This window comes from Acinonyx jubatus, chromosome F2, assembly GCF_027475565.1.
Source record: "Acinonyx jubatus isolate Ajub_Pintada_27869175 chromosome F2, VMU_Ajub_asm_v1.0, whole genome shotgun sequence".
Classification (NCBI taxonomy): domain Eukaryota; kingdom Metazoa; phylum Chordata; class Mammalia; order Carnivora; family Felidae; genus Acinonyx; species Acinonyx jubatus.
This window is the reverse complement of record NC_069394.1, coordinates 35178-62607: the sequence shown is the minus strand read 5'-3', so window position 1 is coordinate 62607 and position 27430 is coordinate 35178. Positions and strand designations below refer to the sequence as shown.

General features: G+C 44.3%; 2 protein-coding genes across 5 annotated transcripts; one reads left to right on the top strand and one right to left on the bottom strand.

Annotated features, from left to right (window-relative positions):
* LOC106988869 (zinc finger protein 252-like) lies at positions 1-25520 on the bottom strand. Of its 3 annotated transcripts, XM_027063536.2 has the most exons (6): positions 24944-25520; positions 18083-18294; positions 15896-15970; positions 15383-15509; positions 14693-14806; positions 1-4147 (listed from the first exon to the last, which is right to left on the bottom strand). In XM_027063536.2, the coding sequence occupies exons 3-6, from the start codon at positions 15932-15934 to the stop codon at positions 1788-1790; spliced, it is 2640 nt and encodes an 879-aa protein (XP_026919337.1). In that variant the 5' UTR covers positions 15935-15970; positions 18083-18294; positions 24944-25520; the 3' UTR covers positions 1-1787. The 3 variants fall into 3 exon arrangements, with proteins under 3 accessions (XP_026919337.1, XP_053064062.1, XP_053064063.1); XM_053208087.1 differs by lacking the exons at positions 18083-18294; positions 24944-25520 and adding an exon at positions 17358-17995; XM_053208088.1 differs by lacking the exons at positions 15896-15970; positions 18083-18294; positions 24944-25520 and having other exon boundaries at positions 14693-14772; positions 15383-15504.
* CF2H8orf33 (chromosome F2 C8orf33 homolog) lies at positions 25475-27430 on the top strand. Of its 2 annotated transcripts, XM_027063564.2 has the most exons (6): positions 25475-25586; positions 25674-25719; positions 25857-26035; positions 26271-26355; positions 26519-26665; positions 27013-27430. In XM_027063564.2, the coding sequence occupies exons 1-6, from the start codon at positions 25581-25583 to the stop codon at positions 27150-27152; spliced, it is 603 nt and encodes a 200-aa protein (XP_026919365.2). In that variant the 5' UTR covers positions 25475-25580; the 3' UTR covers positions 27153-27430. The 2 variants fall into 2 exon arrangements, with proteins under 2 accessions (XP_026919365.2, XP_026919366.2); XM_027063565.2 differs by having other exon boundaries at positions 25581-25719.

Sequence of the window (27430 nt, the reverse complement as noted above, 5' to 3'; positions counted from 1 at the left end):
TAAAGTAAAAAAGTAAAGGTTTATTGACTGAATCACAATTTTCATTCAGCATACAACCATTATTATCACAGTAAATTCACTCCCATTTTCATTTTTTAAGTCAAAGCTATTTGCGGTGAAGTATGCTTAGGAGGATTATCATCAAGAGGCAGATTTTTCTAATCAGCTTTTCAACATTCTAAGAGAAGACCACTGCCACTACCATATGGACAACAGCCTGGAAAATAAAATCTGAAGTACAGGTCAAGTCAATGTAAGAAAAAAGAATGGAGTCAAATTCTAAGAAAGCTCCTTTAATAAATAGGAAAACTGGAATAATTTTATTAGTGAAAATGGCACTATAAAGGAATAAAATGGCCAATTGCTCTCACTTATTCTTTCTTACCCTGATTCTTATATACAAAGCACCATTCCATTATAGCTTATCCCAAATATTAACTGGTCAATCTCCTCTCAAGTGTTTGTTCATATGGCATTCAAATTGTTCATCAAAGACTCTAAGCTACTTTCAGTTGTCAGATTTCAGCTTCTACAACTGTTTCTCACAGACTGCTGTTGCTGAATTTCTATTTATTTATAGCCTGTTTCAGACCATTTTGATGTTAATCTTTCCTCCACAAAGTAGGAAAAAGTGCTAAAGAAGTTTCTGGAGAACAGGGTTCTGAGGATACTGAAGTGAACCACTCATAAGGGAACCTGGGCCAGAAGCACCACAGGCAAGGGTGGCAACTCTGGAAACTGGCTTTAGGAAAACAGAGCTCCTAGGATATTTGTCATCTCAAATATCAAGAACCAAAGGACACTGAGACCTTGCTGACCAACATCACTCTGGAGGACAAAAGGCAGCTTTAAAACATGCACACAAGAGTTCCCAGGCTGACAAACAACCTGCACAATTATCTACTTACCTACCTCACCTGGAATCCTGTCCTCTGGCAGCAGAAGGACCTGCCACTCCTCACCAGAGTCTGCTCAGTGCCAGGCTGCCCAGAACACAGTTATGACCACTCACCTTCTCCTCCTGAGAAACTGATACAGAATACACCAACCTTGGTTTTGAGAACAAAACCTGTTAAGTCATATCCCATATACCACTGTGTGTCTACCTTATGGCTGCTTTCCTCCCAATTCACAGGATTTTGTCTTTCCCAATTACCTTGTAGAAAAACCCATTTTACTTGTGTCATTCGACTTCTTAGCAGGATCTTACAAGTTTCAATCTACACATAAGCCTCATGTCGTTCCTTAACAAACTTTGCTCAAGCTCATAAGGTTTCTCTCCTGTCTGAATTACCTGATGCTGAAAAGGGATAACATTTTTGAAGTTGAAGGGATATTCCTCACAATAGAACGAAAACATTTTGAAGAGGCCCTAACAAAGAAATCCCAACCTGGCTCTATCATGATTGAAAGTGCAAGGATTCCAGTGAACTTTTCTTGAACCTGAAATAGATGAGTACAAGGAAAGAAAAGCAAGTGACCACATAAAATACCTCACTGCACCTTAAGATCTGGTGCTATGAAAACATGATTTTAAAGAAGTATATTTAAGCCGTGCTTGTTTAAAGTACTGAAGCACAGGGCCACCCTCTGAATCTGAGGGAAGGCATGTGACCTTGGAATTTTTAGCACATAATTTTGCAGCCTACCTTTAGTTAACAGCACACTGGGAGATCTTAAATCACTGGAGAGATGAATCTCCAAAATGAAAGCTGTAAAAGTGACAGCTTTCCCATCAGTATATTGCTTCTGATGTAAAACAGGGAAGGCTATCGAATAAAGTGGAGTTATTCTCCATTGTGAACTTTACGATGCTGAATGAAAGCTGCCTGTGCACTAAAGAGGGCCCCACAATTAATACACTTATAGGCTTGCTCTCCAGTGTGAATTTTCTCATGACCAGTAAGAGTTATTCTCTGACTAAAAGTTTTCCCACATTCATTACACGTATAAGGTCGTTTTCCACTGTGAACTCTCTGATGACGAATGAGGTGAGAGCTTTGTCGGAAGGATTTTCCACATTCAGTGCATTTGTAGGGTTTCTCTCCTGTGTGAATTCTCTTGTGTTGGATAAGGGACAAGCGTGCACTGAAGGCTTTCTCACATTCATTGCACATATAGGGCTTCTCTCCAGTGTGAATCCTCTGATGCTGAATAAATTGTGAATGCTGACTGAAGGCCTTGCCACACTTCTCACATTCATAAGGCTTCTCTCCTGTATGAATTCTGTGATGCTGGATGAGAGAGGAGCGGACGTTGAAGGCCTTCCCGCAGTCACTGCACTCGTAGGGATTCTCTCCAGTGTGAATCCTTCGATGGCGGACAAGGTGTGCACTCTGGCTGAAGGCTTTTCCACAGTCTCCACACTCATAGGGCTTCTCTCCATTGTGTGTTCTCTCATGTTTAATTAGGGTGGATATCTGCCCAAAGGTTTTCCCACACTCGTTACACTCATAGGGTTTCTCTCCAGTGTGGCTCCTCTGATGCTGAATGAGGTGTGAGCCCTGGCTAAAAGCCTTCCCACATTTGTGACACTCATAGGGCTTTTCACCATTATGGACTCTCTGATGTTGAACAAGGGAAGAGAGCACACTGAAGGCTTTATCACACTCATTACATTCATAGGGCTTCTCACCATTGTGTGTCCTTTGATGATGAATGAGATTAAAACTCTGGCTGAAGGCTTTTCCACACTCATTACACTCATAGGGTTTTTCTCCAGTGTGAATTCGCTGATGCTGAATCAGATGTCCCTTTTGACTGAATGTCTTCCCACACTCATTGCATCCATAAGGTTTTTCTCCAGTGTGAATTCTCTGATGCTGGACAAGGGACAGGCGAGCGCTGAATGATTTTCCACACTCATTGCATATATAAGGCTTCTCACCAGTGTGAATTCTCTTGTGCTGAATGACTTGGGAACGTTGACTGAAGGATTTCCCACATTCATTACACCTATAGGGTTTCTCTCCAGTATGAATTCTCTGATGAACGATAAGGGTTCGGTTCAGGCTAAAGGATTTCCCGCATTCATTGCATTCATAGGGTTTTTCTCCTGTGTGAATTCTCTGATGTTGAATGAGAGATAATCGTGCACTGAAGGCTTTGCCACACTCAGTACAGTCATAAGGTTTCTCTCCAGAATGAGTTCTCTCATGCTGAAGGAGGTGTGACTGTCTACTAAAAGCCTTCCCACATTCCTTACACATGTAAGGTTTCTCTCCGCTATGAGTTCTCTGATGATGAATCAGGTTAGAGCTATGACTGAAGGCTTTCCCACACTGATTACACTCATGAAGTTTCTGCCCAGTATGAATCTTAAGATGTTGACTATAAGATGAACACGTACTGAAAGCTTTTCCACATTCACTGCACTCATAAAGTCTTTCTCCAGTGTGAATGTTATGGTTCTGAATGAAGTAGGCATGAGCCCTGGAAGCTTTGTCGCACTCAGCATAGGTGTGGGGCTTCTCCCCACAGTGAACTCTCTGATGTTGGTTGAAGACAGAGCAGTGGCAGGAAGTTTTTCCACATCCACCACACTCAAAGGGCTTCTCTCTGGTGTGATTACTCCCATGTTGAGAAAGAGCTCTACTCCGGCTGAAAGGTTTTCCACACTCAGTACACTCAAAGGATTTCTTTGGCCTGTTAACCCTCTGACTCTCACCAGGAACTGAACTCTGCCTGGCCACTTTCACAAACACATCTGTCTGACATGATCTTTCTCCTAGATGGAAACATGGGAGATTAATGAGGTCCTGAGTTTGTTGAAAGTCATCTACATGTGGCACATTCTGGTGGAGACTCTCCCCTCTAGACCCTCGATGAAATCCGACAGGGTTTGGGTCTGCAGTGCAGTTTACCTCCGTGGAACCGGATATCTGGCCGTCCCCCCTAGGGGTTTTCACACGTGTCAATGCCACCGGTCTGGAATTGTTCTTCTGGGAGAAGGATTTCTTAAGTCTTTCCACTGTAGATTGTCCCCAGTAATTCTTTATCTTTCCCTCAGTTTTACACATTTCTTCAAAATCAGATTCCTTGTATATATTTCTTGCATGTTCTTCTGGTTTTGCTCTCTGGGACTCCCCTGCTTTGGAAATTTCCTGTTTTGGAGTTAATTCCTTTTTTTCCATTAGAGACTCAAAACCTGAAAGAATGAAGAAAAATGAGTTATGTGTATTCTACTATGGGAAAAAGAATTAGAGCATAAATAGGAACATTTATATGAAACAAGTATCTCCTAGGAGGATACTGGATTTTCAGAATGCAAAAGCAAAAAATGACCTCACTGGGATGAGGAAAGAGGGGAGAGAAGCATTCTATCAAAGCAACAAAAGCTGGTGTGGGGAGGAAGTAAGGAGAAGCCCAAGGTCAAAGTGTTACATCTGCAGATGGGCCAACTAGGCACAGATGGAGCAGAAACAGTGAGGCATGACTTGAGGGCGCTCAGAAAGGTGATGAGGGTAACAGGAGAGGAGGCTCGGAAGGTCACCACCTCTGCTGATCATGTCATTGCTGCATACTTTGCAAACAAGGTATCTTCTTATAGCTGCTTATAGCTTTCTATAATAGATATTCAAATATTTGTTTAAAAATAAATGAATGATAAATGGCTTGTAATGAATAAAGGGTATACAGAGTAATAGATAATGGAAAAATGATTTGATATGGACAAATTGGCTTTATAGAAGCAAATTAGGGTAAATAGAGAAAAATAGATACAAAGAAAAGATACAAAAACAGATACTCATCCAAACAGCAGGCACAGTACAAGGCAGAAAAGCTAAATGTGTGCAACAGTCCATACCACACATTCCCAATGTACAAAAGTACCTGAGTATTGGTAAAAATTGTGATACAACTGAATTCTGAAATTCAATGAAAGGAAATTTACTAAAGACAAAACAAAAATTTCACACTAAACCACTGAATCATGTGGACACAATGACTGTTGGAAGGATAACCCAGGTCAGAACACTGAGAGGGGAGCCCTGTTGTGGGATGCCATGAAAGCATAATTGAACCTCTTTTGTAAACTAGTTCTTATAGAGCTGTAACAGGCTGTTACTTGCAGACTGTTTGGCTAGACAAGGAAACAGAGCTGAAAACGTTGATTAGATGGTGTCTAGCATTGGGCTAAGTCCTTTTAACAGACTTCAGTGAACTACTCACAGTACTTCAAAGGGATTTACTTAAGTATGGAAGCTAAAAACAAACAAAAATTTATTCTAGAAACTTATGAGCAGTCTGAAGGGGCAGACTCTGGATGTAAACACCCAGAATTCCTGTGGCTTCTATCAGGAGTATCTGAAGTGTCAAGAGTCCTCAACATCTTAGGAGTGGAGTCTAAAAAGATCCCAGTTGAGAGGTATTATTTCACTGGGTAGGAAACAATGAAGAATGTGAACAAAATGAGAAACTACAGAAGAGGGGTGCCTGGGTGGCTCAGTTGGTTAAGTGTTCGACTCTTGATTTTGGCTCAGGTCATGATCTCACGGTTTGTGGGATTCAGCCCCACTTTGGGCTCTGTGCTCACAGTGTGGAGCCTGCTTGGGATTTTCTCTCTCTCTGTCCCTCCCTGACTTGTGTGCACTCTCTCCCTTTCAAAAACAAACAAACCACAGAACAGAATGATCTGTGGGTCAAGAAGCAACATCTCATGCTGATTCAGGCTGCCATTTTCCCTCAGGAATCTAGTGATCCTTGGTTGCCTATCTGTATTTTAACATGAGACAATAAAAAGATGCTTGGGAACTCTGTGTATGAATGGTACTTGTCAAGTGGAGGCACATTTGAGTAAGGTGGTAGTTATAAGGCCAGGGCATCCCCAAATATCAAAATTTAGAAGTCTTTCTTCTATGGTTGGTTTTTTGAGGCAATCCCCTAATTTTTGCCTTAGATAGACGATGCCTTACTGTTGGGTATTCTTTGTACAAAGTTAGAGGAAGGATGTGTCACTATTAGCTGTTTCTGTATTTTCACCTTTTAGTTGATATCTCAGGATTCAGGTCTTTTTTTAAAAAAAAAAACTAAACTAAAAACAACTCTTTATAAGTGGTAGACTGTTTTTCCATCAGGAGGTGCAAAATGTCTGGTTGCTTCTCTTTTTTCCAATGTTAGCAGCCATTAGTGATCATTATTTATATTCATTTTTATTAAAAAAATTTTTTTAACGTTTGTTTTTGAGACAGAGAGAGACAGAGCATGAATGGGGGAGGGTCAGAGAGAGAGAGGGGGAGACACAGAATCTGAAACAGGTTCTGGGCTCTGAGCTGTCAGCACAGAGCCCGACACGGGGCTCGAACTCACAGACCGCAAGATCATGACCTGAGCCAAAGTCGGCTGCCTAACCGACTGAGCCACCCAGGCGCCCCCATATTCATTTTTAAATTTGGAATTTTGAAATAGTGATTTCTAATTCTGTCATTCTTTTATTTTTCTTTTATTTTTTTTTAAAGCTGGAAGCTCTATGAAGAGAAATTTCTACTCACCAATTGTTCAGTTATCCTGAGGTATAATACATCTTATAAAGGCAGAATAAACACTTGATATTTTTATTCACCAGTTTTCAGAATAATGAATCCACTCCCTAGCATTCCTCAAAGGTGACCAATGAGTAGGAAATTACTCTAACAAAGTCTAACTCTAACAGCTCTAACAAAGCCTAAGACCAACCCCTTGACAAGACATGGTGATTCAATGTCATGTTATCTTTCTGCCAAAAGGAGACTTAATCCTCTTTCAAGAGTATGACATCAAATGGAGACTCTATAATGTTTTATCTATAATATTGACTCTCAATTAAATATCAGAAAGTATGTTAAGAAAAAGAATAATGACAAGAAACCAAGAGAAAAAAATACACAATAGAAACAAACCCACAGGTGATTCAGATACTGTCATGAACCAATATCAAAAGCAAAACTGATTAGTATATATAAGAACATAAAGAGATACAGAATGTGACCAGAAATCAAACGGAAACTGAAATTAAGAGTTCAATAGAGAGTTTGTTAGCAGACAGGACATAATAGAACAGAGGATTACTTAACTGGAAGGTACACAAGTAAAAGTATTAAGTTTCAGATTGAAACACAGAGGGGGAAAAAAGGACAGGGAATATAGAAAAGAGCATAAGAAACAGGTGTGATATGGTAGAACAGTGTAATATATGTATAGTTACAATCCCAGAAACAGGAGAAAAGGAACAGGACAAAAGAAATACTGGCTTCCTCACACCTATCAGAATGGCTAAAATCAACAACCCAAGAAATAACAGATGCTGGCAAGGATATGGAGAAAAAGGAACGTTTGTGCACTGCTGGTGGGAATGTAAGCTGTTGCAGCTGCCCTGGAAAACAGTATGAAGGTTTCTCAGAAAGTTAAAAATAGAACTACCATATGACCTAACAATTGCACTACTGGGAATTTTCCCAAAGAATACAAAAACACTAATTCAAAGGGATTCATGCACCCCTATGTTTACAGGAGCATTATTTACAATAGCCAAGATACGAAAGCAGCCCGAGTGTCCATCCATTGATGAATGGATACCCATGGTGTATATATGGGCAATGGAATATTATTCAGCCATAGAAAAGAATGAAATCTTGCCATTTGTAACGACATGGATAGAGCTAGAGAGTATTATTCTAGGTGAAATAAGTTAGAGAAAAAAATACCGTATGATTTCACTCATATGTGCAATTTATTTTATTTTATTTTTTTTTTAATTTTAACATTTATTTTTGAAGGAAAGATACACAGAGCATGAGTGGGGGAGGGGCAGAGAGAGAGGGAGACAGAATCTGAAGCAGGCTCCAGGCTCTGAGCCATCAGCACAGAGCCCGATGCGGGGCTCAAACCCACAAACTGTGAGATCATGACCTGAGCTGAAGTCGGATGCTTAGCCAACTGAGCCACCCAGGTGCCCCTCATATGTGCAATTTAAGAAACAAAACAAATGAGCAAAGAAAAACAAAAGAGAGAGAGGCAAATTAAGAAACAGACTCTTAATTATAGAGAACAAACTGATGGTTTCCAGTGGGGAGGTGGGTATGGGGATGGGCTAAATAGGTGATGGGGATGAAGGAGTGCACTTGTTCTGATGAACAGTGGGTGATGTATGGAATTGTTGAATCATTCTATTGTACACCTGAACCTCATATCACACTGTATGCTAGCCAACTGGAATTAAAATAAAAACTTAAAAAAAAATAAATATTAGCTTACAACTTTCCACAACTGACAAAAATCTACAAATCATTGCAAAAAGCTTGAAGAATCATAAGCAATATAAATGCAAAAAGACCCCACACCTGGGTATAACATAATCAAAGTGCTAAAAACTAAAGGAAGAAAATATTTAGAGCAGCAAGAAGAAAAAGACTTATCAACTTAAAAGCAAAATAAGACTGCAGGCTGACTGTTCAACTGTAGAAGTGGAAGGCAGTAGACAAAAGGGTGTTGTTAATGGGCTGAAGAAAATAAATGGCAACACAGATTTCAGCATCTAGCAAGAACAGTCTTCAAAACTGAAAGCTAGGAAATTGCATTTCCAGGGTGACAGTGTAAAGAACTCACTGGATCCATGTTACAGCAAAACAAAGATGGTAAGAATTATAAAAACAGATGAACACAGGGGAAGGGATAGAAAAATAAGATAATAACAGAGAAGGAGGCAAACCATAAAAATCTCTTAAATATAGAGAACAAACAGGGTTGCTGTAGGGGAGGTGGGTAGGGGGACGGATTAAATGGGTGAAGGGCATTAGGGAGGGCACTTTTTGGGATGTGCACTGGGTGTCATATGTAAGAGATGAATCACTGGGTTCTATTCCTGAAGCCAAGACCACACTGTATGTTAACCACCCTGGATTTAAATTAAAAACAAAAACAAAAAAACAAAAAACAAAAATACAACAACAAAAAACCAAACTAACAATGATTTAGTCTCTGGAAATTATCCTAAGGGCAAACTGCAAATCAAGAAGCAGTTTTCTTATCCAAGAAAATCTACTAAAATTTGGTATGAACACTGAGAATGTAGGGCATTTGAGCCATGACCCACTCCATCTCTACCCACAGCTCAGCCTGACAGATGCTGTACTTGGGTTCGGTGGGGACAGGAAGAAGGGGCCTTTCTCCTTGGCTCCCAGTGAAAGCTTACCACATCTCACCAGGAGGTTAGGCCACGGGTAGTTACCATTCCTTCCAACTCCAAGGCAAAGAGGCAAAAGTCCTGGTGAGTGTGGCTGAGAGGGCAGGGAGTCACCCTGCTGGAGTCAGAACAAACCTCTAACAATGCTTTAAAAATACCACAGCCCAAGTTTAATTGGATCAGACTGCTGAGCTATTTATACCCTAGGGTATTATCAAAACAGCAGAGCAATCTTTGTTGCTTTCCTCACATAGGAAATTCCAAGGGATTCAGGAGCTCTGTGCCAGAAATGGGGATGAGAACCAAATATGTATTCATTATAAATCACAGTATCACAGATAGGAATATTTTAATGTGAAAAAGACAGCACAGAGGAGGTGAGTGAATGCAGAGTGCTGTTGGGAGTCAGAAAATGACAGCAGGTGGCTAATGGAATGTACAGGAACAAATGAAGACAAATGGTAAATAAGAAAGTAAATACAACAAACTCTATATTCATTCTTGTTCTCATTTTTTTCTCAATTTTCATAATAGACATAATTAATTATATAAAGTAAGAATTATGAAAATGTATTGTTTTACTTGGAACATACAGAGATGGAACTGTGTAACATTAGCACAAAGAGAGGAAGAGAAAACAAAGCCATGTAGAAGCAACAATTCTACATGCCCCTGGAATTGTTAGTATAAACCAGAAGGAGATTCTGATAAGTTAAGATGTACCTGGTAAGTTCTGGAGCAACCACGAAGAAACTAAAGGTACTAGGTATGGCCATGTAGCTGAACTCACCATTGGAACGGGAGAGGCAGTGATTCGGGCTTCTTCAAGGCCAGGATTTACCTCCTCTGCTCTTTCTCTGTCTCACAAGTCTGAGGACAGATGTGTTTATGACGCGGAGCATAGAGACGGGGCTGGAGATGAGCATTTGGACATGCTGCTCCAGAGGACGGCAGACAAAACAGATAAACTGGCTTCTGAACAAGCATGTCCAACAGGGAACACACCAAACAGGGACTCTACTACATGAGGAAAAGAAACTTTTATCTGTTCAAGCCAACGTATATATGGTCTATGAAATACTGTCACCTAGTGCCAAGAATGAACATTTCTACATAGGAAGATTTGGGGTGATTTTATTCTCACTGCTGCACTTCTCTACAAGACTATTTTGGTAAGATGATACATGTTCACTGTATAAAAATACTTTTTTTTTCTTTTTGGCAGAGAGAGAGAATTCCAAGCAGGCCCCATGCTCAGCTGCACAGCCAATGAAGGGCTTGATTCCACCACTCTGGATCATGACCTGAGCCGAAATCAAGAGTCAGCCACTCAAAAAACAGTCACCCAGTCACCCCTAAAAATAATAAATTATCTTATTTTTTAAGTTTATGTATTTATTTTGAGAGGGAGAGCGAGCAAGCAGGGAAAGGCAGAGAGAGAATTCCAAGCAGGCTCTCCATTATCAATATAAGTCTGGTGTGGGGCTCGAACTCATGAACCATGAGACAAGACCTGAGCTGAAGTTGGAAGCTTAACTGACAGAGTCACCCAGGCACCCCCAAAATAAATTACTTTTCAACACACATTTCATAGCTTTCTACTCCTCTGGGATCAGAATCACATCTAACACACATCTAACACAGCCTGCTAGGCCCTAATGCAGTCCTGTCTACTTTTCTTCTTTTTTTAATGTTTATTTGTTTTTTGAGAGAGAGAGACAGAGGCAGAGTGTGAACTGGGAAGGGGCAGAGAGAGAGGGAGACACAGAATCCGAAGCAGGCTCCAGGCTCCAAGTTGTCAACACAGAGCCCAATGAGGGGCTCAAGCCACGAACCATGAGATCATGACCTGAGCCGAAGTTGGGACGCTTAACTGACTGAGCCACCCAGGTGCCCCTGTCTACTTCTCTTTAAACATGTGTGTCTCTGTTCTGGTCTGTCCTCCCCTGTACACTATAGGCTCTGACAGCCACGAGGATGCTACCCAGCTTGTTCACCGTAAGTAAGCCAGATCATAGCTGAGTGATACATTTGAATCCATACACGTTCTGTGCCCAATTCCCAGCCTGTCCTTGACAAATTCTTCTGCCTGGGTGTCCTTGTCCTTGGACCCCCTTCCCTTTTGCTCAGGTTCTTCTCAGGCTCCTCCTCCTACCTAAGAGGCAAAACCACAGGACCACCAGGACCACCAGACAAGGCCACGAGGAGAAGAAGCATGTTAAATGCTCAGCTGCAGGACGGTGAACATCCCTGAAACTGGGCAGAATGACAAAGTCCATCCTGGTCTCAGGTGGCACAGAGGAAACCACACAGTCTTGGAGCCAAACAGCCATGATTCAAATCCCAGCTACTCCCCAGCTGTGTGTAACTGACTCATCTCTCTGATCATCAACTTCCTCATCTATGAAATAGGGAAAATAATGCTTCTGGCATGGACTCTGAGCCCTCAAGAAATTGTAATGGGAGGTTGCACCAAAGGCCCTTGGAAATCTCCTGGAAGATAAACCACTTCTTACTTCCAGGTAAGGAGATATGACAAAATAGAAGTCATCAGGGGACAATGTTTAACATATTGTGTAACCCACAGAGGGTGGTGCATGTGGAGAAACGAAGGGGGACCCAAAAATAAGTTTAACTGGTTTAATTTCATCAGGCAAAATCTGGGTAAGAGAGTTACAGAGGCATGCTACCACTCAGTTATTTTACAGCACTTCTGCCAACTCTACCCCTTTCCTGCCAGCATGGACTCATTTCCCTATATGCCACCATTCCCACTGTGTGCACCCACGTATACAGGAAACTCGATAAATGGACTGTGCAAAATTGCAGGGTACAAGAACAATTTGCAAACATCAACTATATTTTTATACATAAGTAATGAAGAATTGGAAATACCATGCACAGCAGCATAAAAATAAAAATACTTAGGAATAAATCTGACAAAAGATGTTAAATGCCTAAACGTGGAAAACTAAAATTCTACTGAGAAACTGAAACATAAATAAATGGAGACGTACATCTTGTTCATGGGTCAGAAAACACAATATATGTCAATTCTCCCCAAACTGGTCTATAGATTCAAAGCAATCACAATAAAATGCTAGCTGTCTAGCAGGAGCAGAAATCAACAAGCTGATTTTAAAGATCATATGGAAATACAGAAGACCTAGAATAGCCAAAGCAACTCTGAAAATGAAGAACAAAGTTGGAGAATACTACCTGATTTCAAGACTTTTTTTTTTAAGTTTACTTATTTATTTTTGAGTGCACTTGAGTGGGGGAGGAGCAGGGAGAGGGACAGGGAGAGACAGAGGGAGAGAGAGAGAATCTCAAGCAGGCTCCACACTGTCAGCATGGAGCCCAGTGCAAGGCTGGGACTCATGATCCATGAGATTATGACCTGAGCCAAAATCAAGAGTCAGACACTTAGCTGACTGAGCCACCCAGGCACCCCTGATTTCAAGACTTTTCATAAAGCCTCAGTAATCAAAACAGTATGATACTGCAGTAGAGACTGACAATAGACAAACAGAAGAGAGCAGAGGGTCCAGAAATAAACCCACACATACATGGACAACTGATTTGTGACAAAAGCACAAAGACAATACAAGTGGAGAAAAAATGTTTTTTTTTCAACAAATGGTGCTGGAACAAGTGGATTAACAAATTAAACAAATTAAATCTTGGTGGGGCACTGGGGTGGTTAAGTCAGTTAAGTGTCCAACTTTGGCTCAGGTCACAATCTCATGGTTCATGATTTTGAGCCCCATGTCGGGCTCTGTGTTGACAGCTCAAAGCCTGGAGCCTGCTTCGGATTCTGTGTCTCCCTCTCTCTCTGCTCCTCTCCTGCTCACGCTCTGTCTCTGTCTGTCTCAAAAATAAACATTAAAAACATTTTTTTAAAATAAAAATTAAAAAACAAAAAAAAATTCAACAATCAGAAAGCAAAAAATCCAGTTAAAAAATAGGCAAAGACATGAACAGACACTTCACCACTGAAAATACACAGAAGGGAAACAAGTACATGGAAAGACAGCTAACATCTTTAATTACTAGAGAAATTAAAATTGAAACCACAATGAGACACCACTACACATCCATCAGAGTGGCTAAAATGAAAAAAATTGATGACACCAAGTATTGATGAGGATGTAGAGAAAATGGAACCCTCATCCATCGCTGGTGGGAATATCAAATGGTGCAACCAGTTTGGAAAAGAGTCTGGCAGGTTCCTAAAAAGTTAAATATATACCTACCATGTAATCCAGCCATTCTATTCCTAGGTATTTACCCAAGAGTAAAGGAAATGAATGGTCATACAGGGGTCTGCATACAAATGTTCTTAGCAGCTTTATCTGTTATTAACCCCACACTGGAAACAACCCAAATGTCTGTTAACAGAATTGATAAACAAATTGTGGCATATCCATACAATAAAATACTAATCTAAAAAATAAACAAAATAAAAAATAAAAAAATTAATAAATAAGTTATTGATACATAACATGGAAGAATATCAAAAGAACTATGTTGAGTCAAAAGATGACAGACAAAAAAAAAGAATACATGCTCTATGATTCCAATTATATAAAGCTCTAGGAAATGTAATTTATATAGACAGAAAGCAGATCAGTAATCACTTCACGATAGAGATGGGAAGAAGTGAGAAGGAGGGATTAGAAAGAAACAGGAGAAAGTTTTGGGGGTAAAGGATATTCTTGCTATCTCGACTGTGGTGAATAGTTTCACACGTACATACATAATGCACAAATGTTAGCATATTGCACATCTTAAACATGCATGGCATATTAATGCTTAATATACCTTAATAAAGCTGTTTCTAAAAGGGGGAAAAATGCATGGAGTGTGGAGCCAGTATGCCAGAGATCCAACCCAGCTCTGTTCCTGGCCAGCTGTGTGATCTCAGGCCAGCAACTGAATCTCTTGTGCCTCAGTTTCTTGAGCACCAACTGTGAGGACCTTGGAAGATTGCATAAGTTCATGTACTGAGCACAAATGTCCAGGCATTGTTAGCTGCTGTGGTAGCACAGAGGATTCAGCTACACTTACTGTTCACTATTTATATGCCCATACTCTTTGCTATACATGAAGAAACCCTAACTCATGTTTTTCTCCAAGGCCCTGAATCAGCCTGGGAAGTCTAAGTGAGCAATAGCAGGAATGACTCTGGGCAGGAGGGCATATCTCCGGGTGGTCTTTCCAAGCAGCCAAGGCAGAGCTGACCAGCAAGGCCTGAGAAGGAATGGGCAGCCAGGGCAGGGAGTCAGCGCCCCAGAAAGATACCTGAGCTCTTTTCTGGGATCTTTCTAATCATTTTCTAGGGTAAGGGAACCATGAACTCATTTATGGGTATAGAGAGAAACGAGAAGAAAGGCAGAAATGGAGAAGAGGGAAAGCAAAGCCTTGGCAGTGACAAGAGATGTGGCCCAGAGCTCACAGAGAAGGGCCTGGAGAAGTGGCAGCACCTGCCAGCAGGGGCAGGAGAGCATGGGGGCATTCCTGGAGACTTACTTCCACTCCTGTGATTCCGGATCCAGCTCTCCTCAATTCTCAGTGAGCGTGGGGCCCATGGTTCTTCCCCCTTCTCCAGCCTGGAGATGACATCAGGTTTGGAACGTTGAAGTCCTGTTCCAGAGAAAGGAAGCAAGACTGACAATTCATCCAAGTCCAGGGCAGGATGGCCCCATGGGCAGCACGTGTGTGCTGGTCATGACCTCCCCTGTCACCTGGTCTGCAAATCAAGGAGACAGATTCAGGCCTCTGCCCCAGCTGAAGAAAAGTTAAACCCAGCTCTTCTGGGGGCTGTGGATAAGGGACAGAGTTGGGGCCTGAACACATCACACTAGAAGACTCACAGAATCTTGGTGTCTACCAAGGACTGTCTACAAGGACTAAAGGGAAGCAGCACATTCTGGTGTAAGGTAGGGCTCTGAAACCAAATGGATTCAAATCCTAGACCTGTCCCTGACTGCCTGTATGAACTTAAATGAATGATACTCTTCTATACTTCCCTACAAGGAAATCGGGGTGTCCATGGCACTGCCTGTCCTCTCCTCTATGCAGACCAGGCCTGCCTGGGACCAGGGTCATAAATGTCTTACGTTCGGACCCAGGGGATGAGGAGCCTCTTAGCCCCAAGCCTAGCCCCAGTCCCGTTCATGAGCAAGGAACCCAGAGCCCAACTTCAGAGAGAAGCCTTACCCAGCGAGACCAGATTTCTGTAGGTTTCCAGCATCACGTCCCTGTAGAGGCCTTTCTGAGCAGGGCCCAGACAGCCCCACTCCTCCCAGGAGAGGAGCACAGCCACATCCTCAAAGGAAACTGAGACCTGGAATGACGAGATCTTGTTGCAACCCCAGGATCAGGCCCAGGGTGGGTCTGGGGTGTGGAGGAGCCATTAGGCTCAGGATGGGCAAAATCCCTCTGAACGCATGTACCAGGCTTATCCTCACAAGAGTGGCCTCTTTGAGGCAGGCACCATTTCCACTTGTCTTTGTCTGCCGAACCCCTGCCCTCCACTGTGTCTGGTCCAGGGATTGGGAAGACACAATGTGGGGCACATTTCAGGGACCTGAACTCAGGGACCGAGGACACTGGTGAAGACAGGCAGCCAACTACCCTCTGGGACCAGCCCCTCATACAGAGAACCATAGAGAGACTCCAGCCAAGAAAGGGCTAAGGCCACACAGAGGTGTCTCCATGCATACCACTCACCTGGGGCCCATCAGGAAGGAGCTGCTTGACGGCTATCATTGGATCTCTGAGCTTTTCCCAAGGAGGTGGGCAAAACTGCAGGGAGAGGGAAGACTGTAATGGAGTGTGACCAGCCTGCTTTTCTCACAGCAACACTGAGACTTCTGTGCCTGGATCTCAAGAGGTCTATGGCAGCAGACATGGAGTGTGGGGCTGCCAGAAAGCCCTGGGAAGGGCAGATGGACCAAGCACCCAGTAGTCCCTGAGACTATATCCCCTTGCCCACCATGAGGCCTCCCCAGCAGCCCCTAGTACAACAGCATCCTAAGGCCACCACGTGATGGCACCAGCAGTGCACCTGGCTGGAGGAGCCAACGGGCTGCATCTCAGGCCCACTTAGGAGGTCCTGGAAAGTGGGCAAACACCTGAGGACAAGCAGACTAGGCTCTTTCTAATGCAGTGCACAACAAGTAGGGAGGCTGACAGACAAAATTTTAAGTGCCTATGACAGGTGGCGATAAAGGATAGAAAGAATGAGTAGCATGAGGGCAGTACTTGGTGGTAGGAGATATTTTACAGAGGATAGTCAGGGAAGGCACCTTTGATAAAGCAACATCAAAGGAGAGATCTCACTGTAGTGAGGGCAGGCAGTGTGTGGATATTAGGGGAGATATATCCCAGGAAGGGGAAAGCACAAGTGCAAAGGTTATGAGGTGCAAGCTCACTTGATGTGTTCAAGTAAGGGCAAGGAGGCCAGAGGGGCTGAAGGGGAGCTGGGGAGGGCACGAGAAAAGAGGGTGGAGAGCCTCCTAGACTATAGGATTTGGGCTTTAAATCTGAATGAGATGGGAAGCATCTAGAAGGTCTGGACAGTGATATGACCTTGACAGGTCTTGTGGCCTTTCCAGCTGCTGCTTTGAGAACAGACTGGGGGTGGGGGGTGGGGGCTATCAGGGCCTAAACAGGAAAACCAGTTGGAAGGCTCTGGCTATAATCCACTAGAGGTGACCAGAGTGGTGGCAGCAGCTGATAAGTGATCAGATTCTAGATGCATTTCAAAGGCATACTTAATAGGATTTGCTGATGAATTAGATCTGGGATAAAACATCACGAATTCTGGCCCAAGCTATTGAGATGATGACATCTCCATTCACTCAAAAGGATAAGACTGTAGAAGTACATCTGAAGGGTAAAAATTAAAAATTGGTTTTGTATGTGTTGTATTTAAGATGCCTATTAGACTTACAAGTGGAGAATGAGAGCTTTTGCATATATGGGTCCATAATTCAGGAGAAAGGCCGAAGCTGGCTGGGTATACACTGGGAACTGTCAGTATACATATGACATTTAGAACCCCTCCTCTGGTTTTACTACAGGCTGACAGGTGACATGAGGGTTAACACTCTCAACAAAACCTTCCCAATCAGCCTCTGATACAAAGCTAGCTCCCACCTCCACAGCTCCCCACTCCATGCAAACGAACCCCTTAGTTCAAGTAGAAATGTGTATCGCTGGTGGGTCTGCACTCTGCCTTTGCTTCCAGACTGGCAGGAAGGCATGTAACACTGCTGCTGGAAGCACGGGCTCTGGAAGCTAAGACGGCTGAATTCCAAATTTGGATACACCACCTACTAATGCAAGGGTCCCCGGTAAGTGACGAGTTTCTACACAGACCTTAAAATGAGAACACTACCGCTATCCTAAGCGACTATTTTGAGAATTAAATGAGGAAAATGTATAAAGTACTTTGTATAGTGTTGGCAAACCATAACCAAGAAAAATATAACTAAACCTTAATCACTATCATTAAGGCAATGTTTATTGACCGCCCAACAAATGAATGAACGAACGCCGTGATTGTTCTAGCTCCAGAAAGTGATCTCCTGCTTGTCCCCTTCAGACCCAGGAACCGAGGTCCCTTCCCTGACAGCTTTAGCAACTCTATCCTTTCACCTAATCTGCTGCGTGAAAAGCACTTTTCGAGAAAAAGCACAATTTGATTCATCCCCTGACCACGTCCCAACCTCGCCTCCTCGTTAAGGCCTTCTTCATCCACGCGGAGACCCGGGGAGCCTGGACGCCACGGAGCGGGTCTCCGCGGGGGCCTCCGCCGCTCCCCTGCCCGCCTCCCCACACTCCACGCCACCTCCGCGCGCTACCCACGGCCGCTCAGACACCTCCGCGCCGGCCGCCCTCGCCCAGACTCACTCAGCTCGGACACGGGTGGTCGCGCCCCTCGCAGATGCCAGGCCCTGAGCGCCAGAGCGGCCGGACAGGAAGTGCCCGCCTTGAACTTCCGCCGCTCCCGCCATCTCACCACCAATCGGGTTCCCGGTTCCGGAGGCTGCTCACAGAAGACTCTGCGCTCCTGGCAAGTTCCTGGGTCCTGGTCCTGACTTGGTTGCCAGAAGCCGACTGGCCTTGTGAGAAATGTTAAAAGCTCTTTAGAGAGTTGGGAACTGTCACAGGGCGGAAACTCATGAAGAAAGGAAAAGGATCAGAGAAGGAATAAGTGACAGTGAAACAAAATCTTTTATTTTTCTTATTCCCGATTATTCTGAAAGATTACTGTTTTTCAGAGTAATAACAGCAACGATATATTAGGTTATTATAGCACATGGATGAGTAAAATGGAAGACAGCAATGTCATAAGGGATGGGAGGGAGGAATTGGGAATACTTGGTTATAAGTACCTATGCTACCTATGAAGCAGTATAGTGTTACTTGAAAGCCGACTCAGATTAGTTCTACTAGATATATTTGCAACCATTAAAATATTTTCATTTTTTTTTTTTTTTTTTTTATTTGAGAGAGAGCGAGTCGGGAGAGGGCAGAGGGAAAAAGAATCTTGAGCAGGCTCCATGCTCAGCGTGGAGACTGAAGTGGGGCTCCATTCCATGACCCTGGAATTATGACCTGACCTGAAATCCAGAGTTGATGGTCAACTGACAGATGCACCCAGGAGCCCCCCTTTTTTTCCTTCTCCCCATGCTATATGGAGACTTATTTAAAACCTGAGGACACAAAGTTTAATGTTTTTTTATTTATTTTTGAAGGAGAGAGAGAGAGAGAGAGAGAGAGAGACAGCATGAGCGGGGGAGGGGCAGGGAGAGAGGGAGACACAGAATTCGAAGCAGGCTCCAGGCTCTGATCCAGGAGCACAGAGCCCGATGCGGGGCTCAAACCCACAAACTGTGAGATCATGACCTGAGCCGGAGCCGGACACTCAACGGACTGAGCCACCCAGGCACCCCGTGAGGACACAAAGTTTAAAAGTAAGAAGATGGTGGAATGCCTAGGTAGCTCAATCGGTTAAGCGTTCAACTTTTGATCTCAGCTCGGGCCCTGATTTCAGGGTTGTGGGTTGGAGCCCCATACTGGGCTCCACACTGGGTATGGAGCCTACTTAAAAAAAAAAAAAAGATGGAAAAGCTATCGAAGCTGTATAACTTAGAGATAAAGTAATCTTTTTATTTTTTTAAGTTTATTTATTTTGAGGGAGAGAGAGAGAGAGAGAGAGAGAGAGAGAGAGAGCACACAGGGGAAGGGCAGAGAGACAGGGAGAAAGAGAGACTCCCAGGCAGGCTCTGCACTGTTGTATGGATCCTGATGTGGGGCTCAAACTCATGAACCAGGAGATCATGACCTGAGGTGAAACCAAGAGTCAGATGCTTAACTGACTGAGCCACCCAGATGCCCCAAGATGAAGTAATCTTTAAGACCAAGGTATTACTATAGATAACAGAATGTCATTAAATAATTCTGAAATGTTTATTTAATCAGGAAGATACAAATATTTAAAATTCACAGAATAAGAGTTTCAAAATGCTTCAAAATTAGAGAATCATAAAGAACAATACACATACCATCATAGTGGAAGGGTGTTATATGCCTTTTTCAATAACCGATAGACCAGACAGACAAAAAAAAAAAAAAATCTAAGGATTGAGGTTTTTTTTTTCCCCTCCTGACACCAACTATGTGGTATCCTCTCCAATACCAGCTAGACTCCTATAACTCAACTAAATTTTGACACTTAACTACCAGAGGTAGAGCAGACCACACAGGCCAAGGGCTCAGCCCACAAGACTTCCCACACTAAAGATACCAGTCACAAATATCAAGTGCCAGGGATACTCACACTTCTGTGTGACTGAGTTATGAAGTCAGGAGTTCCCACAACCCCCACCCCCAAGCTCAACAATTTGCTAGAAGGACTTACAGAACCCAGGAAAATGCTAACTCATGATTACAATTTATTATAAAAGATACAAATCAATAGCCAGATGAGGAGGTATGGAAGGGAAGTCTGAAAGGATCTCAAATGCAGAAGCTCTGTCTCTGTGGAGTTGGGGTGTACCACTTCCCAGCACATGGATGTGGTCACTAACTTGGAAGCTCCTCAAATCCCCTCCTGTAGGGGTTTCCATTGAGGTCTCATTATGTAGGCATGAGTGTGGTCATTGATGATTGGCTCAATCTCTAGCCCCTCTCTCCTCTCTGGAGGTTGGGAGATGGTGCTGAAAGGTATAAGCCTCTAATAAAAGCTTATTATTATTTTTCTGCTGACCAGCTCCCATCTTTTTTTTAATGTTTATTTCTTTTTAAGAGAGAGAGAGAGAGAGAGAGAGAGAGAGAGAGCGCACGTGAGTGGGGGGAGGGACAGAGAGAGGGAGACAGAGGATCCGAAGCAGGCTCTGTCCTGACACCAGAGAGCCTGGTGTGAGACTCAAACTCAGGAACCGTGAGGTCATGATCTGAGCCAAGGTCAGACACTTAACTGACTGAACCACCCAGGTGCCCCTGACCAGCCCCCATCTTGAAGCTTTCTAGGGGCCCACAAGAATCATTTCATTAGAACAAAAGATGCTCCTATCATCTTTATCACTTAGGAAATTCCAAGCGTTTTAGGAGCTCTGTGCCATGAACCAGGAACAAAAATCAAAAATTTTTTTTATTATATAATTTGTGTCCCACTTTGAATCCTAATAGCAACTAAACAATAACATATGCAGGATTAATTACCCCCAAATGTGAAAGGTCTTTAGGGAGGAAGTTGTAAAACTTTATTGAAAAATATTATAGAAGATTTAAATAAATGAGAGGTATACAAGGCTCATGTAAGATTCATGACTGTTTACTACAGAGATTCAGTCTGCAACAAAATCCTCTATAGAATTAATTTGAACAAAATCCCAAAGGAGTTTTTAGTAGAAACTGACAAGCCAATTAAAAAATTTATATGGAAAAACAAATAGTCAAGGTGCCTTTGAAGCAAAAGAAAAGGTGGGGTTTACCTTATTTAGATCAGACTCACTATAAAGATTGGTAGTGAGGGACTCCTGGGTGGCTCAGTCAGTTAAGCCTCCGACTTCGGCCCAAGTCATGATTTTGTGGTCCCTGAGTTCAAGCCCCACGTCAGGCTCTGTGCTGACAGCTCAGAGCCTGGAACCTGCTTCAGATTCTGTCTGTCTCTCTTTCGGCCCCTCCCCCACTCACGATCTGCCTGTCTGTCTCTCGAAAAGAAACATTAAAAGAAAAAAAGATTGGCAGTGAAGCATAGTGGCATTAGTGTGGGGATACACAAAAGGTCTAATGGAACACAGTGCAGAGCTCTCAAATACACCCACACATATGTGGACATGAACTACAACAGATGGACACTGCAGATCTGAATTCACAAATGAGGGTAGAAAAGTTGATTATCCCTATTTGAAAAATAAAACTGAATTCTACTTTACAAAAGACACAAAAATCACCCCAGACTAAAAATTTGAATATGAAAGGTAAAGCCATAAAACTTTTAAAAGAGGAAGTTAGCTCTAAGTTCCCAGGTTAACAAGAGGTTCTTAAGACACAAAAGGGGAAAATAAAAAGATTGATACATTTAACACTGTTAAAAATAAGAATTTCTTTTCATCAAAGTATACTATAACAGAAGTGAAAAGACCCTACAACTCAGTTTTTCCACTCCTGGATATATCTTAGAGAAATTCATTTTTTTTTAAATTATTTTTTAAATTAATTTATTTTATTTATTTATTTAAAAATTTTTAATGTTTATTTATTTATTTATTTATTTTAATTTTTTTTTCAACGTTTATTTTTGGGACAGAGAGAGACAGCATGAATGCGGGAGGGTCAGAGAGAGAGGGAGACACAGAATCCGAAACAGGCTCCAGGCTCTGAGCTGTCAGCACAGAGCCTGACGCGGGGCTCGAACTCACGGACCGCGAGATCATGACCCGAGCCGAAGTCGGATGCTTAACCAACTGAGCCACCCAGGCGCCCCTAAATTAATTTATTTTAGAGAGAGAGGGAGAGAGAGCATGCATGTGCAGGGAGGCACAGAAAGAGAGGGGGACAGAGGATCCAAAGCAGACTCTGTGCTGACAGCAGAGAGCTCCATATGGGGTTCAGACCCACAACTCGTGAGATCACAACCTGAGCTAAAGTAGGATGCTTAACCAACTGAGCCACCTAGGTGCCCCAATAAATTCTTGAACACAGGATACATACAAGAATATTCCTAGTGCATTGTTTATAATAGCAAAACAGTGTAAGAAGCTCAAATGTTTATTGTTGGGTTTCCTTATTCGGTGGAGTATTATCATCAGTGAAGACAGTGAACTACAGCTGTCTGTACACAGCAACATGTGTAACCCTCACAAACTTATTGAGAAAAACAAGCTCAAGAACACATATAGGGTGATTTACTGTATGCAAAGTTCAAAGCATGCAAACAATGTTGTTTAGAGATACATATTTATGTTACGTAAGAACACAGGAGTCCTGAAAGATTGGTAATGTCTGTTTCTGCAACTGGGTGGTAGGTAGATGCATTTTTATGATTTTTAACTTCAAATATGTTTATATATAGTTAGTCTTCATTACTCTGATTCCATATTTGCAAATTCATCTGGTTGCTAAAATCTACTTGTAACCCTCAAAACCAACACTCACACTTTCACGGTATTCATGGACATGCACAGAGTAATGAAAATCATGTGTTCCCAGCTTAGGCTGAACAGGTGACACTCTGCTCTCATACTGTAAATCAATGTCCTTTTCATAGTATATTCAATGGTACACTTTTTGTATTCTTGTGCTTTTTGGTGGGGATTTTACTGTTTAAAATGGCCCTGAAGCATAGTGCTGAAGTGTTGTCTAGTGTTCCTAAGGTGTGCTGTGCCTTATGGAGAAAATACTTCAGGTACTAGTTATACCATGACCATGACTTCAATGTTAATAAATCAACAACATATACTAAATATAGGTGTTAATGTATATTAAATGTGACTTTAAATAGAAACATACAAGGTGATGTATCAATTGATTGATTAAAATGTTGTGACTGGAGGTTCCCAGGAACCCAACTGTATTTCCCCTAGGAGCAATGGTTCAGTATTCACAAATTCAGCATTCTCAGATATTTTATAGGACTACCTTGGATGATAATTGACTGCATATGAATATTGATATTTGCAGGTATGAAATTTGTAATAGATTTTCTAAAGAGGCTAGAGGAGTAGAGAGAGGAAATATGGTTTTGGTAGAGACCAGTGGAACTTATCTATTCAAGAGATAGGAAGTAGCTATCGTGATGGAGAGTGAAATGTTAGGAGCGGTTGCTAGAGTGGTTGTGGAGGTGTGGATAAGTCAGGAAGAGATAGCTGAAAGCTTGAACTTCCTTTTATGAATCCTCTTTCCGTGTCAAGGTGGGAGGTGGTGGAGAGATTTGGAGACTTATTGACATGGAATGCTGGGTCCTCTAGGCCTTCCTCTCTGAAGTCCTTCAAAGACCTGCCTTCTGGGTTTGGGGGTTTGAATAGGTGTTGGTAATGCCAGGGAAGGAAAATGAAGTCTCTGTGCAGGACAGAGGGGTTGCAGGGGCCTGTAAGGAGATGCTCAGAAGGCTGGGGGCTCAGTGGGACTACAGCAGAGTGACGTCTGGAAAAAGTTGCCTTTGTATGATTTGAAGGGCATGTGCTGGCTGGAAGGTCAGGCAAACAGCTGTCCATGTCAACTAAGGAGCTTGGACTTCATGCTGGAGGAAATGGAAGATTTCCAGGCAAGAGAGTAATATAGTTTTTGTTTTAGAAAGTTCACTCCCACAAGATGCTTCAGAAGAGACAAAAAGGGAATGGAAGTATAGAGATTAGCAAGGCCTGGATAGAGGTTGTTCAGGGCAGAGATGGTCTGGGGCGGGGCGGGGGCGGGGGGAGACCATTTAGGAGATCAACTGATAGGACTGGGTGGCTGATTGCATATAGGGCTGTGGAAGAGGACAGTCTGCTGTGAGGATTGTGCTCAATTACAGATGTCTGGGCTGAGAAGGCTTTCTGGAAGAAGCAGTTCTGGGCCAAATCACACAGGCTGATTCACAGCCAAACAAGGCAGTAAAAAGTCCCTTTGGATCTGGAACCCACTCACCGCCAAAACCTCCAGTCTCCCAGGGCTGAGATACATCCTGACTGTGGTAGTTTAAAAATATGTCTAAAAGTTTTTGAAATTCCTCCTTTCAAGAGTGGTCATGAGAAATCCTGAGTTAGAACCACACAGCTATGCTGTTGCTGCATTCCTGATCCTCAGAAACTCTATGAGATAATGTTTACTGTTTACAATCTGCTACATTTTGTGACAACTTGTTATGCTGCAATAAATATCTGTGATGACCAAACTCCTACCCTTTGACACCTCTCAGTCCAGGCAGGCAGCGGTTCCCATTCACTGGGTCAGGAAACGACGCTTTCTACCCTGATTTCCCTTACAGGAGTCATAAGACAACACTCACGACTCCTGTTCTCCTGAAGTTCCTAGTTCCTCTTGGTTGTGGAGGTCTGCTAACGACTGTGACCCCAGACAGGGAGGAGGCACCCGGGTCTCTAGTGCCATAAGGTGGAAGGACTGCCCTGGGCAGAAAGCGAAGAAGGGCAAGGTAGACTGTGGGGTTGGATGGGCCTCCCTCTCTACACCGCCCCCCCCTCCCGTGTTCACATCCAGACCACCAGCAAGTGCGCAGGCTTTCCCCCCTCAGTTTCTGAAACTCCTCCACATCCCCAGGCTCACCTGCCCCCAACCCGTCCGGCCTTCGTCACAAGACAGCAGAGTGATCTTTAAAATACACATCTGAGTAAGACCACATCACTCCTCGGATGAAGGTCTCTCAATGGCTTCCCATTGCGTTTAGAATAGAGGTGGACTGCGGGCTATCCTACGGGGTCTATGACCAGATCTCGCACAACTCCGAGCCCGCCTAGCACCACGGCCCCAGCTCCCCGGCCTCCTTGGCTACTCGACCAGTCCCGCCGGCCAGGCACAGGCTGCTCCTGGGAGGTTTTTGCTGACCGCTCGCCGTCCTGTTTCGGGCCGCTATTGACGGCGCTTCTCTGCCCGACGGTTTTTCTCTCCGCACTAAGTGAGCTTTGAGAGCATTCCCTTGCTTCAGGCGTTGTCCTTTCACCCAGAGTGGTGCCTTCCACGTAGTAAGTGCGACGAGAGCGCCGTCCAGAGGCTCCCCTTCCGACCTTTCCGAGGTTCCCTGCGGCCGAAGCGCCGCGCGCTCCCCCGCCCCCAGTGCGTCCAAGGCACCGCCCACAGCGCCGTCGGTGCCCAGCGGAACTCTGCGCCGCACACGCGTTTCTGCAGGGGGGATTTCGGCCTCGGACCTCAGGCCCCACGTAGTCTCCGGCGGCGACTGCGGCGCATGGCGGTGAGCTGCGCGGTGAGACCGCAGGGGTCCCAGGGACTTGGGCCGTTGGCGGCCCCCCATGACCCTTGTGCTGCTCCCTTTCTCCAGGCCCTAGGACATCCTGCTCGGGAGACATCAGTGGCCGCAGGCCCAGGTACTGCCCGCGCTCCGCAGCCCGCGGCTGCCTGGGTCGTTTCCCGGCTCCCCGGGTCGTTTCCGGGCTCCCCGGGTCGTTTCCGGGCTCCCCGGGTCCTTCCGCCGTAAGGTCCCATCCAGTTCGTCCCTGCTTAGGGCACTCCACACGCAGTGACGCCGCCGCCCGGGCGCACCCCGAACGTGGTGAAGGCGACGCAGCCTCTAAGAAGCAAAAGAAGAAGAAAACCCGGAACGGAGCCTCTGTGGCGAGTGGAGGCGGGAAGGTCTCAGAAAAGCCCTGCTCAGAGGAAGCGCCCCTAAGCGCGGAGGCTCAGGCAAGGGCGGACCTCTGTCGGGGCGGGTGGAATTCAGCGCTGCATCCCGGGTGTGAGTGTGCTAGCGGGTGTGTGTAGTCTCGGTTTTTCTGAGTTAAGGCCGGAATGGGGTGGGATGGGATGGGATGGGATGGGATGGGGACAGAGGGTGGGAGGGAGGGGTGCCTGTGGGATGGGGCTGGAACCCACGCTGTCCTGGTGCGGTCTCACAGCCACTCTTCCCGTTTCATCACAGGCAGAGCAGCTGGCCCGGGAACTGGCGTGGTGCGTGGAGCAACTGGAGCTGGGCCTCAAGATGCAGAGACCCAGTCAGAAACAGAGTGAGGGGCCTTTCTGTAGAATTGGGGAGAGGTGAACCATGATAAAGCTGTGGCCTTCAGGTGGTGCCAGGGGATGGAATTGTTGTCTTTCCTGTAGGATGATAGGCGGTCAGAATAGAGGAGATTCCTAGTTATTATTTATTTATTTATTTTTAATCCGCAGAAGAGCAGGCTCTTGGGGCAATCCGAACCCTGCGTAGCGAAAGAACCCCCCTGCCCCGGAAGAGGCAGCTGATGCGCTCCTTGTTTGGGGACTACAGGGCTCAGATGGAAGCCGAGCGGCGAGAGGCCCTTCGGGTTCTCAGGACTGGTGAGGAGCTGGAAACTGGTTGATTTCAGGGGTAGGGAGGAAGAACCTAGGGAGTGACTGGAAGAAAGCTAGAGTAACAGGGCTGGCAGGGGTGGAGAGAGGAGATGGACTCAGGGAGGCCTGGGAAAACATGGAGAGAGAGCTGGGTCCTCTCTGGAACACAGATGTCAGGCTTGGGCCTGGGACGCAGAGCAGCAGAGTTAGTGAATGTCTCAGTGATTCTAAGTGGAGTGTGATGATAATACCTACCCTAAGACTTTGAGAAGTGAATCAGTTGATTTGTCTTAAGGCACAGGTAATGTTAGTTGCTTTTACTCTGTTCTGATACTCTGTCCTCTCCCCCACAGCAGCCCGCACAGCCCAGGTGCGGCCTGTAGCTGAGGCCACCAGAAGGAAGAGCGGAAGGGTCTGCAGGACTCGCCAAGCAGGGGTAGCCAAGTCCACCCTGGACACTCCTGATGAAGAGTTCAGGTTCAATTTCTTTTAGCCTGTCCTCCATCCTGGAACAGTTCCCCTCCCTGGGGAACATGGGGGTTTCTGTTGAGTGTAGAGCTTTTCTGGGAATGCGCTGTTGGACAGATGTGGTTTTGTCCATGGTCCATGGATCTGGTGCCATGGCTGCTGGACAGATGTGAGACCAGCATATTGGGCAAATTTCAGATAAGCACAAGACCCATTTGTAGGTTTTCAAATGAAATGTGCTTCCTGCCAGAAGAAGGAGCTCCATTCAGAAAAGCTTCTACAATAAACTGAAGTGAGTGTTCA

What these genes read in the sequence shown, in the direction of transcription:
- LOC106988869 (XM_027063536.2), bottom strand. Translation starts at nt 15,934, where the DNA reads ATGATAGCCGTCAAGCAGCTCCTTCCTGATGGGCCCCAG. An exon ending in TCCTTCCTGATGGGCCCCAG is followed by an intron (nt 15,510 to 15,895) that starts GTGAGTGGTATG and finishes TCGTCATTCCAG; the next exon opens with GTCTCAGTTTCCTTTGAGGA. An exon ending in CAGAAATCTGGTCTCGCTGG is followed by an intron (nt 14,807 to 15,382) that starts GTAAGGCTTCTC and finishes TCTCTGGAACAG; the next exon opens with GACTTCAACGTTCCAAACCT.
- CF2H8orf33 (XM_027063565.2), top strand. Translation starts at nt 25,581, where the DNA reads ATGGCGGTGAGCTGCGCGGTGAGACCGCAGGGGTCCCAGGGACTTGGG. An exon ending in GAGACCCAGTCAGAAACAGA is followed by an intron (nt 26,356 to 26,518) that starts GTGAGGGGCCTT and finishes TTTAATCCGCAG; the next exon opens with AAGAGCAGGCTCTTGGGGCA. An exon ending in CCTTCGGGTTCTCAGGACTG is followed by an intron (nt 26,666 to 27,012) that starts GTGAGGAGCTGG and finishes TCTCCCCCACAG; the next exon opens with CAGCCCGCACAGCCCAGGTG.